Source organism: Dermochelys coriacea, chromosome 3 (genome assembly GCF_009764565.3).
Source record: "Dermochelys coriacea isolate rDerCor1 chromosome 3, rDerCor1.pri.v4, whole genome shotgun sequence".
NCBI classification, from domain to species: domain Eukaryota; kingdom Metazoa; phylum Chordata; order Testudines; family Dermochelyidae; genus Dermochelys; species Dermochelys coriacea.
The window spans coordinates 40,066,982-40,086,456 of record NC_050070.1 but is presented as its reverse complement, the minus strand read 5'-3'; the positions used below and the strand labels follow the sequence as shown (position 1 = coordinate 40,086,456).

The 19,475-nt window shown below is 41.6% G+C and overlaps 1 protein-coding gene across 4 annotated transcripts in view; it reads right to left on the bottom strand.

Moving 5' to 3' along the window:
- DLGAP2 (DLG associated protein 2) overlaps nt 1-19,475 on the bottom strand; it is a 725,030-nt gene that overhangs the window by 569,982 nt on the left and 135,573 nt on the right. For all 4 annotated transcript variants that reach the window (XM_043510336.1, XM_043510335.1, XM_038397100.2 and 1 more), the window contains one exon: nt 10,256-10,310. In XM_043510336.1, the coding sequence (XP_043366271.1) occupies nt 10,256-10,310 (55 nt within the window). The remainder of the gene's footprint in view (nt 1-10,255; nt 10,311-19,475) is intronic.

Genomic DNA, 19,475 nt, shown 5'->3' with positions numbered 1-19,475 from the left:
CAGTCTGCCTCAGACTAGTGATCAGTAAAACGCTCAGTCTTCTACTTCAATGTTAATTTATATAAAAAGCTTGGTTTTGGTTATGAATCCATGACACATCAATACAGAAACCATTCTGAACCAATTTTTTGATATTCTCTTTAAAAAATTTTATTACTGTGAACAGCTGAGTTACTCTCTGCTATTTTGAAGAGACACAACCCCATGAGGATAGATCCTGCTATGTCACATTTCAGCTTGGACTGTATTTTTACAGTCAAGTAATAAACCCTTGAAAATAAGTTGAGAGGAAAATCTAAGTTACCTTCACAATGGGAGCAATACAAGTAACACCACTGTTTCTTGGAACATTCAGGGTTTAATAAACTACATATAAAAATACTGAATATCAAAATTTACAGAAAAATCTTTACCACTTCAGAATCTTAATAGTAGGTGCATAAACAAACATTTCCTGATTGCTTTGCACATCTTTTGGCTCTCACAATTATGTCACTCAGATGCTTCTCTCTTGTCTTTATTGAGTCCTAAGAAGAAACCTCTAGTTACAGAATTTTCTTCTGTGAAAAGAACCTAACAGAAGATTAGGATTGGAAGAGGTCAGGAGATCATCTTGTCCAACCCCCTGCTCAAAAGCAGGACCAATCCCAACTAAATCATCCCAGCAAGGGCTTTTGTGAGCCAGGCCTTAAAAATCTCTAAGGATGGAGGTTCCTCCATCTCCCTAGGTAACCCATTCCAGGGCTTCACCACCCTCCTAGTGAAATAGTGTTTCCTAATATCCAACCTAGACCTCCCCCACTGTAACTTGAGACCATTACTCCTTGTTCTGTCATCTCCCACCACTGAGAACAGCCTAACTCCATCCTTTTTGGAATCCCGCTTCAGGTGGTTGAAGGCTGCTATCAAATTCCCCCCTCACTCTTCTCTTCTGCAGACTAAATAACCCCTGTTCCCTCAGCCTCTCCTTGTAAGTCATGTGCCCCAGCCCCCTAATAATTTCCATTGCCCTCTGTTGGACTCGCTCCAATTTGTCCACATCCTTTCTGCAGTGGGGGCCCAAAACTGGATGCAATACTCCAGATGTGGCCTCACCAGTGCTGAATTGAGGGAAGTGATTATTCCCCCTCTATCTGCTGGCTCCTACTAGTACAGCCAAATATGCCATTAGCCTTCTTGGCAAGAAGGGCACACTGTTGACTCATATCTGGTTTCCCATTCACTGTAATCCGCAGGTCCTTTTTGACAGAACTGCTGCTTATCCAGTCAGTCCCTAGTGTGTAGCAGTGCATGGGATTCTTCTGTCCTAAGTGCAGTACTCTGCACTTGTCCTTGTTGAACCTCATCAGATTTCTTTTAGCCCAAGCCTCTAGTTTGTCTTCTTTCTAGTACTTGCATTTTAAAAAATTTGCTGTGTTTCATCCTAACTTTTTTCCCTTTAATGTTTGTGTGTTTTGTTTCATGCCTTCCCTACCCCACACTTTGTCCCTTCATCCCTCCCTTTGTTTTTTTATACAGAAATGGACCCCGCTATTATTTATTAGGATCATCATAGTGCCAAGGAGCCACAGTCACAGCCCCAAACATGCAAAGTGCTGTACAAACAGAACAAAACAACACTCTGCCCCAAAGACCTGACAATCCTCAATCCAAGCACCCTCAAATTTTGGAGGAGTTTAAAATCTGGACCCAAACCTGCATTTGCCAGCAAGGTATTTCTCAGGTCTCCATTGTCACCAAGCCCTTCATACATAGGTGCCAACTCTGTGGATGCTCTGGGGCTGAAACACCCATGGGGGGGAAGAGAAAGAAGATACTGGACGTTTAGTACCCAGAAATCAGTTTAAGTGTGGAATTGATGAGTTCTGTGCTGCTGCTAATACCTTCTGCCCTTGGGGAAGGAGTTTGTTTATAAATCAGACAGGATGATTAAGATAACAAAAGGCTTGTCATTAAATTAATGGTTGTTAGATGATCCTGAAAGCATTGCCAGGCACTCCAGTTAAGATAGGAAACAAAGGGTAGGAATAAATGGTCCATTTTCAGAATGGAAAGAGGTATATAATGGTGTCCCACTAGCAGCTTGTACTGGTCTGGGATCAGTGCTGTTCAACATATTCATCAATGATCTGCAAAAGGAGTAAACAGTGAGGTGGCAAAGTCTGCAGATGGTACAAAATTATTCGAGATAGGCAAGTCCAAAACAGACTGCAAAGAGTTACAAAGGGATCTTACAAAAAACTGGGTGACTTGGCAACAAAATGGCAGATGAAATTCAGTGTTAAATGCAAAGTCATGCACATGGCAAAATATACTTCCAACAATATATACAAAATGATGGTGCCTAAATTAGCTTTTACCCATGAAGAAAGATCTTGGAGTCATTTGCAGTATTCTGGAAGCACTGTGTTTTCCCCGAGTACTGCAAATTTATAAGAATCCTTCTCACTGTGCCTTCATCATCCTGAACTGTAGAATGCTCATTCTCCTGCTTCAGAAGGCTTAAAAATTATCTCCAGTCATCAATGGGACAGATGCAACTGAATAACGTAGCTGTCCTTAACATGCATCAAAATAATCCCAGGGAACCTAGATGTAAAGAAGATTGCTGAAAGTTTCATCCAGAAAGCTACAGTGAGACATAATGTCTTTAAAAACTGGGAAGTTTGTGACCACAGCTTGTAGGTGATTGCAATGATCTTAATATTCTGTAATTCATGATAATGTAATTATGCAGTTCATAACTGAATCATTAAAATAGTAAAGATAGCAATGATAAACACATTCAATAAGAAATTTATAAATATGCTGAAAATAGCCTCCCCCCAAAACTGGCAGAGTGCAGCCCCAAACAAACACACTTTTGTAGTGATAATCAGGATAGCCCATTTCCAAACAGTCGACAAGGTTTGAGTAACAGTGTGGGGGGGGAAATAAGCATGGGGAAAATAGTTTTACTTAGTGTAATGACCAATCCACTCCCAGTCTTTATTCAAGCCTAATTTATTGGTGTCCAGTTTGCAAATTGATTTCAATTCAGCAGTTTCTCATTGGAATCTGTTTTTGAAATTTTTGTTGTAGTATGACGACTTAGGTCTGTAATCGAGTGACCAGGGAGACTGGCATGTTCTCCGGCTGGTTTTTGAGTGTTATAATTCTTGATAACCGATTTGTGTCCATTTATTCTTTTACGTAGAGACTGTCCGGTTTGGCCAATGTACATGGCAGAGGGGCATTGCTGGCACATGATTGCATGTATCACATTGGTAGATGTGCAGGTGAACGAGCCTCTGATACTGTGGCTGATATGATTAGGCCCTATGATAGTGTCCCCTGAATAGATATGTGGACAGAGTTGGCAACGGGCTTTGTTGCAAGGATAGGTTCCTGGGTTAGTGGTTCTGTTGTGTGGTGTGTGGTTGCTGGTGAGTATTTGCTTCAGATTGGGGGGCTGTCTGTAAGCAAGGACTGGCCTGTCTCCCAAGATCTGTGAGAGAGTGAAGGATCATCTTCAGGATAGGTTGTAGATCCTTGATGATGTGCTGGAGAGGTTTTAGCTGGGGACTGAAGGCGACGGCTAGTGGCGTTCTGTTACTTTTTGTTGGGCTTGTCCTGTAGTAGGTGACTTCTGGGTACTCTTCTAGCTCTGTCAATCTGTTTCTTCTCTTCAGCAGGTGGTTATTGTAGTTGTAAGAATGCTTGATAGTGATCTTAGAATCATAGAATATCAGGGTTAGAAGGGACCTCATCTAGTCCAACCCCCTGCTCAAAGCAGGACCAATCCCCAACTAAATCATCCCAGCCAGGGCTTTGTCAAGCCTAACCTTAAAATCCTCAAAGGAAGGAGATTCCACCACCTCCCTAGATAATGCATTCCAGTGTTTCACCACTCTCCTAGTGAAAAAGTTTTTCCCTAATATCCATCCTAAACCTCCCCATTTTTGTTGCCCTCTGCTGGACATTTTCCAATTTTTCCACATCCTTCTTGTAGTGTAGGGCCCAAAACTGGACACAGTACTCCAGATGATGCCACACCAATGTCGAATAGAGGGCATCCCTCGATCTGCTGGCAATGCCCGTACTTATACATCCCAAAATGCCATTGGCCTTCTTGGCAATAAGAGCACACTGTTGACTCATATCCACTGTATCTTCTCGCCCACTGTAACCCCTAGGTCCTTTTCTGTAGAACTGCTGCCTAGCCATTCGGTCCCTAGTCTGAAGTGGTGCATGGGATTCTTCCGCCCTAAGTGCGGGACTCTGCACTTGTCCTCGTTGAACCTCATCAGATTTCTTTTGGCCCAATCCTTCAATTTGTCTAGGTCACTCTGTATCCTATCCGTAACCTCCAGCATATCTACCTGTCCTCCCAGTTTAGTGTCATCTGAAAACTTGCTGAAGGTGCAATCCACATCATCCTCCAGATCATTTATGAAGAATGATATTGAACAAAACTGGCCCGAGGGGCACTCCACTTGATACTGGCTGCCAACTAGCCATGGAGCCACTGATCACTACCTGTTGAGCCCAACAATCTAGCCAGCTTTCTATCCACCTTATAGTCCATACATCCAGCCCATACTTCTTTAACTTGCTGTCAGAATACTGTGGGAGACCAAGTCAAGGAACAACACGTCCACTGCTTTCCCCTCATCCACAGAGTCAGTTATATCATAGAAGGCAATTAGATTAGTCAGGCATGACTTGCCCTTGATAAATCCATGCTGACTGTTCCTGATCACTTTCTTCTCCTTTAAGAATTGATTCCTTGAGGACCTGCTCCATGATTTTTCCAGGGACTGCGGTGAGACTTACTGGCCTGTAGTTCCCAGGATGCTCCTTCTTCCCTTGTTTAAAGATGGGCACTACATTAGCCTTTTTCCAGTTGTCCGGGGACTTCCCCTGATCGCCATGAGTTTTCAAAGATAATGGCCAATGGCTCTGCAATCACATCCACCAACTCCTTTAGCATTCTTGGAGGCAGCGCATCCGGCCCCATAGACTTGTGCTTGTCCAGCTTTTCTAAATAGTCCCAAACCACTTCTTTCTCCACAGAGGGCTGGTCACCTCCTCCCCATGCTGTGCTGCCCAGTGCAGTAGTCTGGGAGCTGACCTTGTTCGTGAAGACAGAGGCAAAAAAAGCATTGAGTGCATTAGCTTTTTCCACATTCTCTGTCACTAGGTTGCCTCCCTCATTCAGTAAGGGGCCCCACACTTTCCTTGACTTTCTTCTTGTTGCTAACATACCTGAAGAAATCCTTCTTGTTACTCTTAACATCTCTTGCTAGCTGCAACTCCAGGTGTGATTTGGTCTTCCTGATTTCACTCCTGCATACATGAGCAATATTTTTATACTCTTTCCTGGTCATTTGTCCAATCTTCCACTTCTTGTAAGCTTCTTTATGTTTAAGATCAGCAAGGATTTCATTGTTAAGCCAAGCTGGTCACCTGCCATATTTACTATTCTTTCTACATGTCGGGATGGTTTGTCCCTGTAACCTCAATAAGGATTCTTTAAAATACAGCCAGCTCTCCTGGACTCCTTTCCCCCTTATGTTATTCTCCTAGGGGATCCTGCCCATCAGTTCCCTGAAGGAGTCAAAGTCTGCTTTTCTGAAGTCCAGGGTCCGTATTCTGCTGCTCTCCTTCCTTTCCAGTGTCAGGATCCTGACCTCAACTATCTCATGGTCATGGCCTCCCAGGTTCCCAACCACTTTTGCTTCCCCTACTAATTCTTACTGGTTTGTGAGCAGCAGATCAAGAAGGGCTCTGCTGCTGGTTGGTTCCTCCAGCACTTGCACCAGGAAATTGTCCCCTACACTTTCCAAAAACTTCCTGGATTGTCTGTGCATTGCTGTATTGCTCTCCCAGATGATATTGGGATGATTGAAGTCTCCAATGAGAACCAGGGCCTGTGTTCTAGTAACTTCCATGAGTTGCTGGAAGAAAGCCTTGTCCACCTCATCCCCCTGATCTGGTGGTCTATAGCAGACTCCCACCATGACATCACCCTTGTAGGTGTTAGTCTCTGTCTGAGGGTTGGGAGCAAATGTGGTTGTATCTTAGTGCTTGGCTGTAGACAATGGATTGTGTGTTCTGGATGAAAGCTGAAGGCATGTAGGTAAGTATAGCGGTCAGTAGATTTCCGGTATAGGACTTCCCGTGTAGATTGGTCCAGGCTGAGGGTGGGATGGAAATTGTTGAAATCATGGTGGAATACCTCAAGGGCTTCTTTGGGTCCAGATGAAGAAAATGTCAGTGTACTGCAAGTAGAGTAGGGGCATTAGGGGACGAGAGCTGAGGAAGCGTTGTTCTAAGTCAGCCATAAAAATGTTGGCATACTGTGGGGCCATGCGGGTACCCATCGCAGTGCCGCTGATTTGAAGGTATACATTGTCCCCAAATGTGAAATAGTTATGGGCGAGGACAAAGTCAAAGTTCAGCCACCAGGGTTACCGTGACATTATCAGGGATACTGTTCCTGACGGCTTGTAGTCCCTCTTTGTGTGGAATGTTGGTGTAGAGGGCTTCAACATCCATAATGCCCAGGATGGCGTTTTCTGAAAGAACACCAATGAATTGTAGTTTCCTCAGGAAGACAGTGGTCTCTCGAAGATAGCTGGGAGTGCTGGTAGCATAGGGCCTGAGGAGGGAGTCTACATAGCCAGACAATCCTGCTGTCAGGGTGCAAATGCCTGAGATGATGGGGCATCCAGGTTTATGGATCTTGGGTAGCAGAGAGAATGGTTGGGGTTCTAGGGGTGTGTCTGTGTAGATTTGTTCTTGTGCTTTTTCAGGGAGTTTCTTGAGCAGATGGTGTAGTTTCTTTTGGTAACCCTCAGTGGGATCAGAGGGTAATGGCTTGTAGAATGTGGTGTTGGAGAGCTGCCTAGCAGCCTCGCGTTCATATTCTGACCTAGTCATGGGGACTACAGCACCTCTCACCATAATCAAAAAGGCTGACAAAGGAGTTGTTTCTGAGGCTGTGGATGGCAGTGTGTTCTGCATGGCTGAGGTTATGGAGCAAGTGATGCTGCTTTTCCACAATTTCAGCCCGTGCATGTCGGCGGAAGCAGTCTATGTAGAAGTCCAGTCTGTTGTTTCGACCTTCAGGAGAAGTCCATGCAGAATCCTCCTTTTTGTAGGGAGCGAGAGAGTGTGTGTGTGTGAGAGATGCGACCGGGTCAGGCTAGATGGATAAAGAGTAATAGAAGGCATATATATTAGTCCCAGATTAAGTCAATCCCTTTTCCCTGGGTAAGGTGACAAGGGCAGTTCCAGAACAAGCAGGAACTTGCTGGAACCAGTTTAGGCAGGCAGGCTAATTAGGACACCTGGAGCCAATTAAGAAGAAGTTGCTAGAATCAATTAGGACAGGCTGGTTAGTCAGGGCACCTGGGTTTAAAAAGGTCACTTCAGGTAGGGAGAGGCGTGAAAGGAGCTGGGAGTGAGAGGATGTGAACCAGTCAGAGAACACTTCAGTCTCTCCGGTCACTCGATTACAGACCTGAGAGTGGCTATCCTTCAACAACAACAACAACAACAACAACCAAAAAACACAACTTCAAAAACAAAGACTGCAGTGAGAGACTGCTGAATTGGAATTAATTTGCAAATTTAGGCTTGAATAGAGACTGGGAGTGGATGAGTCATTACACAAAGTAAAACTATTTCCCCATGTTATTTCTCCCCCTACCCCACCCCCCACTGTTCCTCAGATGTTCTTGTTAACTGCTGGAAATGGTCCACCTTGCTTGTCACCATGAAAGGTTTTCCTCCTCCCCCCCCCGGCTGCCGGTGATGGCTCATCTTAAGTGATCACTCTCCTTACAGTGTGCATGATAAAACCCATTGTTTCATGTGTCTCTCTCTCTCTCTCTCTCTCTGTGTATATATATATATATATATATATATATATATATATATATATATATATATATATAAAATCTATCTATCTATCTATCTATCTCCTCACTGTATTTTCCACCAAATGCATCCAATGAAGTGAGCTGTAGCTCACGAAAGCTTATGCTCAAATAAATTTGTTAGTCTCTAAGGTGCCACAAGTATTCCTTTTCTTTCTGCGAATACAGAACAACACGGCTGCTACTCTGAAACCTGCTGGAGGACTGAGGAGTACAAGTGTTATCAGACTCCAGGAGGAAGGTCCTGTGGTGGATAAAGAAGGTGTTGGGAGGAGGCCATGGGGAAATAGCCTAGGAAGTTGTAGCTGTCACGCAGCTGTTACAGGAGGTACTCTGGACAACTGAAATCCACAGGGCCCTGGGCTGGAACCCAGAGTAGAGGGTGGGCCCAGGTTCCCCACAAACCTCTCAACTCCAACTCCTCCTGTGTCTGATCAGACCTGGACTGTGGGTTCCACCAGAGGGGAGGTCTTTGGGCTGTTCCCTGACCTACATGGTGAATCAGCAGAGACTGCAGGTGTTCTTCTCTTTTTCCCCATGTTGGCCAGTGATGAGGTTATCTGAGTAAACGGCAGATTTGATCCATGAAAGTGGTCAAACAGAGGGCTGCTGTGAATCTCGGAGGCAAGCAAATCCGCCAATAAGTGCGGGACCCACCAAGGTATAGAAGGAGCTTTGTCACAATATCCATCTTCCTACTGTATTTTCCACTGCATGCATCTGATGAAGTGGGTTTTAGCCCACGAAAGCTTATGCTCAAATTTGTCTCTAATGTGCCACAAGTACTCCTCGCTCTTTTTGCTGATACAGACTAACACGGCTACTACTCTGAAACCTGTCACCAAATATAAACTGTAGTCTCTCTCCTAGAACAGACCAAGATTTTTCAAAACTAGGTACATTAAGGCACCCAAATAAGGGGCTTGACTTTGAAAAGTCAATGATAGTGGGTGTTCAGCATTTTTGAAAGTTGGGCCATTTATCCAAGTGGATGAATTCAAAAGCCTAATTTTAGGCATCAACTTTTGAAAATTTTGGCCTTAATATCTGCAGGACACAATTATGTACTAATGAAATCAGTGTGAATGTCACCATTGACTTCAACAGGATCGGGATCAAGCCCTGTGAGTAAGCCAGAGTAATACAGAATACACCAATGTTGTCAGATATTATCTTGACAGAATTTTTCAAGATTGTTTGAAAACAGGAAGGAATGAACTTTGGCTTTTACACTCAGTCTGTGCTTATGTTATTAATGATGTCCAAATTTGACAGGCAAGGCAATTTTTGTTTTATTATTATTATTTTAGGTCTTGCAGTTGTAAAGAAATATGTAAATGAAATTTCAACTTATCTTTAATTACAAAAATATACCCATGAGTCACATGATGTAGGGGTCAAGTTCTACATGCAAGTAGGCTGAGGGAAAAATCAGTTTTATTTTAATTTATTATTTTTGAGAAAATGAAGTGCTTCATGCATTGATATACATTCTCAACAGATCACACAAATAAGTTGGTGTTTGTGTATTTTCTCGATCTCTATGAAATTAATGCACAACTACTTCCAAGTATTTTAAAATGTTCACACAATTTGTCACACAACCAAATTTCACCATATTTATGATGATTAATATGTTTTATAAATCGTCATGTTTTACAATGACTCAAAGTTTCAAGCAAGGGCTTCTGATGAAATAAATGCATTTCAAATTGATATTTTGTTTCAGGGTAGATACAAATATCTCCTCACTCACCTTGAGATTTTCCTTCCATATAATTCTTCGAAAGTCAAACTTACCACATCATAATCCATTCACAAGAGTAAGAACTTACCTAAAGTAGTAATTTCACATCATCTTCCACTCTATTCTTTTATGAATAGAGAAACAGACTTCAAATAAATACAGTACAAGTATTTATAACTCAACTGTCAGTATGAAAAGCTAAGAACCACAAGGACCCAGCCACAAATGGACTCCAGTGTTAAACGCTCTTTGCTACCCAGAAAAATACTTAAATACAAAGTAGTTCAGGAGTTAACATTCAGCTTTATAAGGCATGATCTGTTAGCAATTTCCTACAAAGATAATAGCCAAAAATAGAATGTAACTTGTAAACCTACTTCACCTGAAAACAGATCACTTAAACAGAGGAATCAACTTACTGTTTGAAATAAATATTCAATTTTTCACTTTTTAGTAATTTTCAAGTCCTATTCTAGAAACAAGAAATCTTCTCAATCTTATACAAATTGTGCTTTCATGTTTCTCTGCATCTCACAAGAAAGCCACATTAACAGATCAAAAAAATTAAAAAGAAGAGGTTTACCTGTATTCCTGTCTGGTAAAATACAGCAATGCTTCTGCAAAATGCCAGGCAGAACCTATTGCAACATTAAAAAAAAAATTACTATTTGAGGGAAAGGTGATGTTTATTATTCAACATAAAGTAAATAGTTCTTATGATGCTCTGCGAATCCAGTTGTTCAGTGGAAGTTCAGCTGTATAAAAGCTGAAGTCAATGGGAGTTTTAAATGCCTGATGGCCACAATGAAGATAGTAGTCTCCTGTCAGCAACAACTTCCTTGCAAAACTATATTCCCCCACCTCCCCATGAGTTTAATATTGTGTTTATCATCAAGTATTGACAGACAAGTACATTAAGTGCCTGAGCTGGTATGTCTCCATAAAAATTTTGCATAGCTTGTCTTCAAGGTCATCTAACAAACTGCAGCAAAGAAAATATGAGAAACACACTCCACTAAAAAAAATAAAAACACTCAGATCAATAGATACAGGAGTATAATCTTCTCTCAATGGGCAATCATTCCCCCTTCAGACGTATCAGAGTAATAGGAGCTGAAGAGGTAATATGATGAATGGATAAAGCAAAGGACTGGGCACCAGGAGATGTGTTGATTCTAATCACCCCTTAGATTGCATCCGATGAAGTGAGCTGTAGCTCATGAAAGCTTATGCTCAAATAAATTTGTTAGTCTAAGGTGCCACAAGTACTCCTTTTCTTTTTGCGAATACAGACTAACACGGATGCTACTCTGGAACCCTTAGATACTGATTCCCTATGTGACCTTGAACTAGGGTTGACAACAGTCCCTTATTACAAGGGACATTCCTTATTTTTTCCATCTCTGTACAACAAGATTGGGAGCCGATGAGTGCTGCAAGCAGCAGCAAGAAATGCCCCTGGTGAATGTAGGTGAGTATTGCTTATTAGTACAGTAAAACCTCAGTGTTATAGTCACCCTCACACCTCATCTAGAGCTGGAAGTATGCAATTAGGCAGCGGGAGGGGGGGACCCAAACACACAAATAATGTAATGTACAGTACTGTGTTAAATGTAAACCACTAAAAAAAAAAAAAGTTTAAAAAACAGATTTGACAAGGAAAGGCAACTGTTTCTGTGCTTGTTTCATTTAAATTAAGATGGTTAAAAGCAGCATTTTTCTTCTGCATAGTAAAGTTTCAAATCTGTATTAAGTCATTGTTCAGTTTTAAAAACTTTTGCAAGAACAGCCATAATATTTGTTCAAAGTTATAAACATTTCAGTTACAACCAACCTCCATTCCTGAGGTGTTTGTAACTCTGAGATTCTACTGTAGTAGTATTTATAATAAATAAATAATAATGAGGAGGAGATCAGTAGGAGGGGTGGGGCAGGGATGCTAAGAAAACAGTCCCTTATTTTTTTTAAATATAGTGTTGGCAACCCTACCTTTGGCAAACCACTGATGCCCACACAGTAAGAAATGGCCTCTTATTTTAGGTGCCTCAGTTTCTGGACCTTAGATACCTAAGGCTTGATTTGCTGAGGTGCTAATTTTGGGCACCCATCACCCACTGACTTCAGTTTAAATGCTTCCTAGCATTTCTTAAAATTAGAACCTAGGAACCTAGCCCAGGAAAAACTATAAACACCACATCCAAGTCTCTTCTCGGCCTCCCTTCAGGGCACAGTTCATTATTTCAAACATGCAAAGTAACAAAAACTATTCCCCTGATCAACACAGGCTAGGGGCCCAAAGACCTTTCACTCTGTGATCCTCTCTCCACTCCAGGACCAGTCATAAGAGCCAACCTCCCTCTTGCAGTTCTCCTCTCAAATGAATACTCTCAGCCTTATAAAGGAAATACCTGGCCCCTTCCCAGCAGAGTCTGATCATTGAACAGCACTTTACAGCCCCAGGGCTTTACAGTGGCAGACCACCCCGATACCTTAGACCAGTGTTTCCCAAACTTGGGATGCTGCTTGTGTGGGGAAAGCCCCTGGCGGGCCCAGCTGGTTTGTCTATCTGCTGCGTCTGCAGATTCAGCCAGCCAATCACTGCTCCCACTGGTCGTGGTTCACTGTACCTGGCCAATGGGGTCTGCGGGAAGTGACGCGGGCCAAGGAACATACTGAACACTGCTTCCTGCAGCCCCCATTGGCCGGGCACAGTGAACCATGGCCAGTGGGAGCCGCGATTAGCCGAACCTGCAGACACGGCAGGTAAACAAACCAGCCAGGGCCACCCTGGGCTTTTCCTGAAGAAGCGGTGTCCCAAGTGTGGGAAACACTACCTTAGACCATCCCCTACTTTGCTGTACTTTGGGCCACCCACATTCGCCACCCTGATACAAGAATCTAAAAAAATCACAGTCAGAATTAGAGATCGCTTTTGAAAATGTTGACTTATCCTTGTGCCTTGGTTTTCCCCATACGAACAAACACTTAACATAAGAGCTACCATACTGGGTCAGACAATGGTCTAACTTGCCCAGTATCATGTCTGACAGAGCGTACCAAACAGGACCATTACGAAATGATTAACCCCTCGTCTTCCACACTCCACTGGTAGTCAGTAGTTTAGGGATACACCGAGCTTGGGGTTGTGTTCCTTACCATCTTGGCTAGCAGTCATTCACAAACCTATCCTCCAGGAACTTATCAACTTCTTTTTTTAAGCCAGTTATACTTGAGGCTATCACAACATCCTGTGGCAATGAGTTCCACAGGTCAGTTTTGTGTTATGTGAAAAGGTACTTCCCTTGTTTGTATTAAGCCTGCTGCCTATTAATTTAATTGGGTGACCCCTCATTTTTGTATTGTGTGAAGGATAAACACTTCTATAAAATCATGACTAAGGGGGGTTATGGTAGAGTTCTCTATTCATCTCTTTTCTAAGATGAACAGCCCTAATCTTTCTAGTCTCTCCTCATATGAAAGCCATTGCCTATCCTTAATCAACTTTGTTGCCCTTCTCTGAATCTTTTCTAGTTCCACTAGATCATTTTTGAAATGGGGCAAACAGAACTGGACACAGCATTCGAGGTGTGGCATACTATGGATTTTTTATATATATATATATATATATATATATATATATATATATATATATATATATATATATATATATACACACACACACACACACACACACACACACACACACATATTGGCATTACACTATTTTCTGTTAGCCTTATCCATAGACTTGTTGACTCCTTCAGAGGATTCTAATAGACTGGTGAAACATGAATTTCCTTTATAAAAATGTGTTGCTTCTTTCCCAAATCATGTTTATCTATGAACCTGATCATTCTGTTCCCTAATATAGTTTCTACCAATTTGCTTGGTACTGAAGTTAGGCTTACTGGCCTGTAATTGACAGGGTTGCCTTTGGAGTGCCTTTTTTTTTTTTTTTTTTTTTTTTTTTTTAAGTGTTACATTAGCTATCTTCCAGTCATCTGGTATAGCAAGTTATAAACTCAATGGTGCTGTGTTCTGGAACTTCCCCAATATAGAATTTTCTGAAGAGATGTTATACACTGAAGTGGTTTCAGTAAAAAACTGCCCTTTCTTTAAAACTCTGAGAATCTGAAAGGTCACCAAGAGAAAGACATTTTTTTCCAATTGTTTGGGGATCTGCATAATCCAAAAGATGCAAGATTGGGTCTCTCAATTTATTTCTGACATTGCTGAGATGAACCCCAAAAGCCAACTGATTCAACATCTCTGCACTCTTTTGGATAGCACTGAAAGCTTGTCACAATCCTCAAGATGACAGGTTTCAGAGTAGCAGCCGTGTTAGTCTGTATTCGCAAAAAGAAAAGGAGTACTTGTGGCACCTTAGAGACTAACATTTATTTGAGCATAAGCTTTTGTGAGCTACAGTTCACTTCATCGGATGCATACAATCCCCAAGATGACATACTTCATAATAAAGATTGTCTGTTTAGTGTGAAGTTGTGGCCTCCCTCTGAGCCAGAGGGGGAGGAATGACCGCCACCACATTACACTCTCTTTGCAAAGGACAGGACACTCCAGTACACTATTACCTCATATGGAGAGAGAAACTACCTTTACTTGTTTAAAGATGGACAAGATTTCTTATAAACTGAAGATAGAGGATCATCAAACATTACATGTCACGTGTGAGAATACTAGTTGCATCTCCTGTCTTTTTGTAAAACACATGAGCTGGCAAATACCAAGATCCCAAAATGCTCAGCAGGGACCTTGGCACTCTATGTCCCATTGGTGTAAGTGACAGAAGGGACACGGCCAATGATTAGAGCCGAGAACTTGAGTGTTAGGAATTAGGCTCATCTCACTTTTGCCACCGATTAGCTGCATGACCGGTGTAAATCACAAAACCTCCATTATAAAAATGGGGACAATAGGTACCTCTTTCATGGGGTCAGGAGGCTTAATCCATCAACACAAAGCACTCATATAGTCACCTTTTTTTCCTGAGGATATCAAAGTGCTATCAACCTAAATGTAACTGTGGCTGAAAACTTAAATCTGCTGCTGCTACTCCAAAGGGAAGCTAATTAGAAACGATTAAGGTATTGGACAGCCTTCTTTATATCTATCCCTGCAATACCTAGGTTCTGATCACTTAAGACTGATTGAACTCCTTGCAAGTATCAGAAAAGCCTGATTAAGCTCTGACTGAAAAGAGAATACCACCACTCTCAGAACATACCAGTCAACCTATAACTGTTGGGGGGGTTATTTTTGTTTTGGCAAAATAGCATAATGGGGGAGCTGGCATTACAATTGTGGTTAGTTTTGCATAATACTTTATACTAGAAAAGGTTCTTGCAATTTGTTATTTATTGTTTGAGGAGACTTTTGGCGGTGTGCCAAAAGAATAGCTGAACACAACAACTCCTAGACCCAGGCCTATGCTACCCCCAAAACAACAGCATCCCCACAAATACTATACTGGGAATGCCAGGGAGCTGCCATATAGCCCGTTCTCCACTCTGGGGGACATGTGAGAGGAGCTTCCCCAACTTTCAATGCATCTGAGAGAAGAAAGAGGGCCAGGTTGGTTTCCCCCAACCGCTCCCCAGACCAGTACATGCCCCAGAAGTCCACTCCTCCTGCTCATCTCCACCCTCCCATGATAACAGTGCTGTCAGCTAATGTACTTAATCTTTTAATTCAAGGCTGAGAGTGGCAGTGTTGGTCTCCTTTTAGTTCAAAAGCAGGTTTTTGTGATATCTGAAAGGACTTCAGTGGGTCTTAAGGGATCAGCACCTAGATACTGCAGGTATTTATATCACTAGATATAAATAAGTCTGTCAAGTACTTCATAGTTTTTAATTGGCTTCCTTGGGTTTACACCCAAGAGAGATGACAGCTAAGAGCCAGAAACCTTGTGGGTGCCCTCAAGGGCTTGTGGGGGAGTATGGGTACAGTTACCCTGAAACTGAGACAAAAAGATTTACTTTACAGAGTGATAGCCGTGTTAGTCTGTATCAGCAAAAAAAGAACTAGGAGTACTTGTTAGTCTCGAAGGTGCCACAAAATATGGGCATAAGCTTTCGTGGGCTAAAACCCACTTCATTGGATGCATGCAGTGGAAAATACAGTAGAAAGATATACACACACACAAAAAAATGGGTGTTGTTAGAGTTGATATGGCAACACCCATTTTTCTTTCATGTGTATATCTTTCTACTGTATTTTCCACTGCATGCATCCAATGAAGTGGGTTTTAGCCCACGAAAGCTTTGCCCAAATAAATGTTAGTATCTAAGGTGCCACAAGTACTCATTCCTTTTAAAAGATTTACTGTTGCCTGCGCAAGCTTAATGCTGCTCATTTATGCATAAGGGTACGGTGTCTAACTACATGATCACAAACTATTCCCTCCCGCCCCACAGGGCCCCTGCCTAATGCACTTCATTGGACATAGGACACAAGGGAACAAAATTAAGGTTGAACAGGTAGCTGCAAAGCTGCTATTTCTGGACTTTTGAGTGATTGCCTTGGCAAGTTAAAAATCATGTTATTTAATACACTTTTGTATGCAATATACTGTAACTTAAGTACTCAGAAGTAAGTATTTTCCTATGGCACTACTTATTACTGCAAGAGACCTGCAGACCAGAGGCCAAATCCTACTTACCCTAATCATAGAAATAGTCCCATTGGCTTCAGTGGACTACTTAAATAAGTAAGAAGAGCAGGATTTGGACTCAAGTATCCAAGTGTTCTTATACCAATTCATAAATCAGCTGAAAACTTGTTTTAAAAGAATAGCATTATTACCACCATAATTTTCAGAAAACTAAAATTGGTCTATTACATTTCATGGAAGGGGGTTTTTAAGTGCAATGTAATACATCTGAACTATGACATTCTTTATACCTATGGATATAAACAACAGCTTCAGCATTTAGGTACGGAGAGTGAAAAATTAAAAGCAGAGAACAAAGAAAATCCTAAAATGAAAAAGGGACAATCTTTCAAAGCAGTGTTACACTGATACGGAGATTAGAAAACACAGTCTTATTGGAGTTATCTTGGACCAAAACTGAACATTTAGTTCCTTCCCACTTGGGCACAAATTTTTTCTGCAAAATTCCAAACCCATGAAGCAGCGTTATGTATTTCTTAGGAGACCTTTTTTCCCCCCCCAATCAAATTAGTGAAATTAAGAAAAACAAAGCAGACATTAAAGAAAAAACAAATGTACAGGAGACAGACTAAAGCTATAGAACTCAATTATTTGCTCCCATGTAAAACTAGTGTAGAAGAATGGAGAACCCCAGGCCTCTAGGGCATTTTATTGCCCATTTCGTACATCAGGACTAGAAATATTGCAGAAGAGACTACAACAATTCTTGCGGTCTTTTCTTTACACTGCTGCCCTGTATAAAGCCAAATTCTGGCTGGCAGGAGTTTAATATCAACCTACCACATACTGATCTACAGTATCTAGATTTTTATACTGTACCCATCTCCATGGCATCTGAAAGCCTCTTCTCATGGCTCTCCTCCCACTTTCTCCTCTCCATTTCTTTACTCAGTAGAGGGAGTCAGAATTCTTTAGCAAATTAACTCCCTTCCCTCCATTTTCTCCTCTCTCCTCCTTTCTTCCTTTACATTAACTTATATACTGCAATCCTATTTCTTAAAATGCCTTACTTTTCTTTAAGTATGTAGAGAAGTCTTGGATTTATGTTTTAATAGTTTGCATCTCTACCTAAACAGGTAATCCTCAACCACATTAGATCAGATATGGAGTGACTGGAACAGCGGTAAGCACAATTGTAGCATGTTGTAGATAGAAAAATATAAAAATGCAGACACAGAATGGAATGCTGTTTTATATAATGCCCCCTTTCCGCAGAAAAGGCAGAAATACAAGTTAGCAAGACAAAGCCAGCAGGGTTTACCTTCAGTTGTGTGATAGACCCCAAGTGAGAAACTCAGGAAATCCCATACTGGATATCGGACACTTAGTCCAGAATTCTATCTCTGACTGTGCCCAGCATCAGATGTTTCAAAGAAAGGTGGGAGAATATCACCATAAGCAGATGTGGGGTAACCTGTTCCCCCACTTTAGAGATGCAAATGAGATGTAATCGTTAGAGACTGACAAATGCCAAAGAATAAGGTTTAAGATCCCTTTCAAAAATTCTCTTAGCATTAAGTATTCTGTGCAGCAAGGTACTTCAGCATATTCCTAGCTTGCAGTCAAAGACAACTGCTCACATGCTTAGTTACAAATGTGCTTATGTACCCAAATCAAAGCCAAAGTTTCTCGCAATGTGAAATGAAGAGGTAGAATGGCTTGTGTTTTAATGCAGACACTTTAAATCCTATTGTCCCAATTTAAAAAAAAATTATTTTAGTTCTGATAGAGCAAGTTGAGCCATGCCACTTTCCAAGGTCTAGCATTCAGATAACTCCTATCTGCAAAAGGATGTTCACTCATACTGCCATAACTTGGGACAGAGTCACTAACAAGACCTGGCATTTTGCTTCTTTTATATTTTCTCCTTTTACTCTGTGTTTCATCTTTTCCACACCTGAACTGAAAAACAGTTTTCCCTCCCCCCCACCCAAGGGTCTCCCAGTCTCTCTCACACACACACACTCCCCCAGGGGTTCTGGGTGATCTCCCACACCCTTCCAGGGGTTCTAGGAGTACTCCTTTCCTGAATTCGCCCCTTCCCTGGGTCTTTCTGTCCCTCATCCCCACTCTCCCCATTCTAGGGGTACTGTGCCATCCTCTCAGCAAAGCAGGGCCCCCAGATTCTCTCCCAACAGGGGATCTCCACATTCCCCATGCTCTGCACCCACTCATCCACATACCAGGGGCTATGGCATACCCCTTCTTCCCGCCCATCTTATTAACTGACTGGGAGATAAATCATTCAGGGTATCCTCCTATTAGAAGGAGGAGCAAAAGTACTGTTATACTGGAAAGCATCAAACCAGTTGTTTGATTGATAAGTCAATTGCAGGGGCACTTGAAGCTGTGGCTGTGCTAAATGGATGACAGGGATTCCATGTATTCCCCCTTTCCCACCCCCTCCCCATCAATAGAGTTTTATCCATTGATGCCTAGAATATCCCCTAAAATTTTGGAATTAATTGGCTGCAGAATTCAGAAGTTACAGTTTGACAGCCAGACAGACAATAATGCCATCAAGTTGAGAGGAAAGCGTTATAAGCTCAGCCAATAAAATATTTTGTTAAGAAAATACAAATGAGTGCTTTGTGAATTCTGAGCTAGCAATCTGAAGTTCTTTAACAAAGAGCATTACTTAAATCCTACAAAACCTCTTCGAGGTTGGAAATTACTAAACCCCAGTCCCCTTTTCCTCCTTTCACAAACAGAGAATCTAAACTTTTTGTAGTAGAATTATTTTTTCAAGTGACTATGTAAAAATTATACCAATTTACTCAGCAGTTTTGGTCAGTGTGTGTCTCCAGCCATCCCTATGTCCGTAGTGAGAAGCATGTTTTAATACTCATTACTCCTGTTAGCACTACACAGCTAGTATGGCTGTAAGAGTGAGTTGGATTCTATTTTTTTTTCTTGTCCATCAACATAGTTTACTAAGTTACAAACAATTAGAACTGTGCAAATCAACTTACGATGAAAAGGCTGTATAGGTTCTAGGTTACTGAGGGCCTAATGGTTTTGTACTGGTGTAACTCAAGACAGAATTTGACCTAGAAAACTTTTATTATAGTAGATATGAGAGGAAAAAAAGAACCCAGCTTAAAATTAAGAT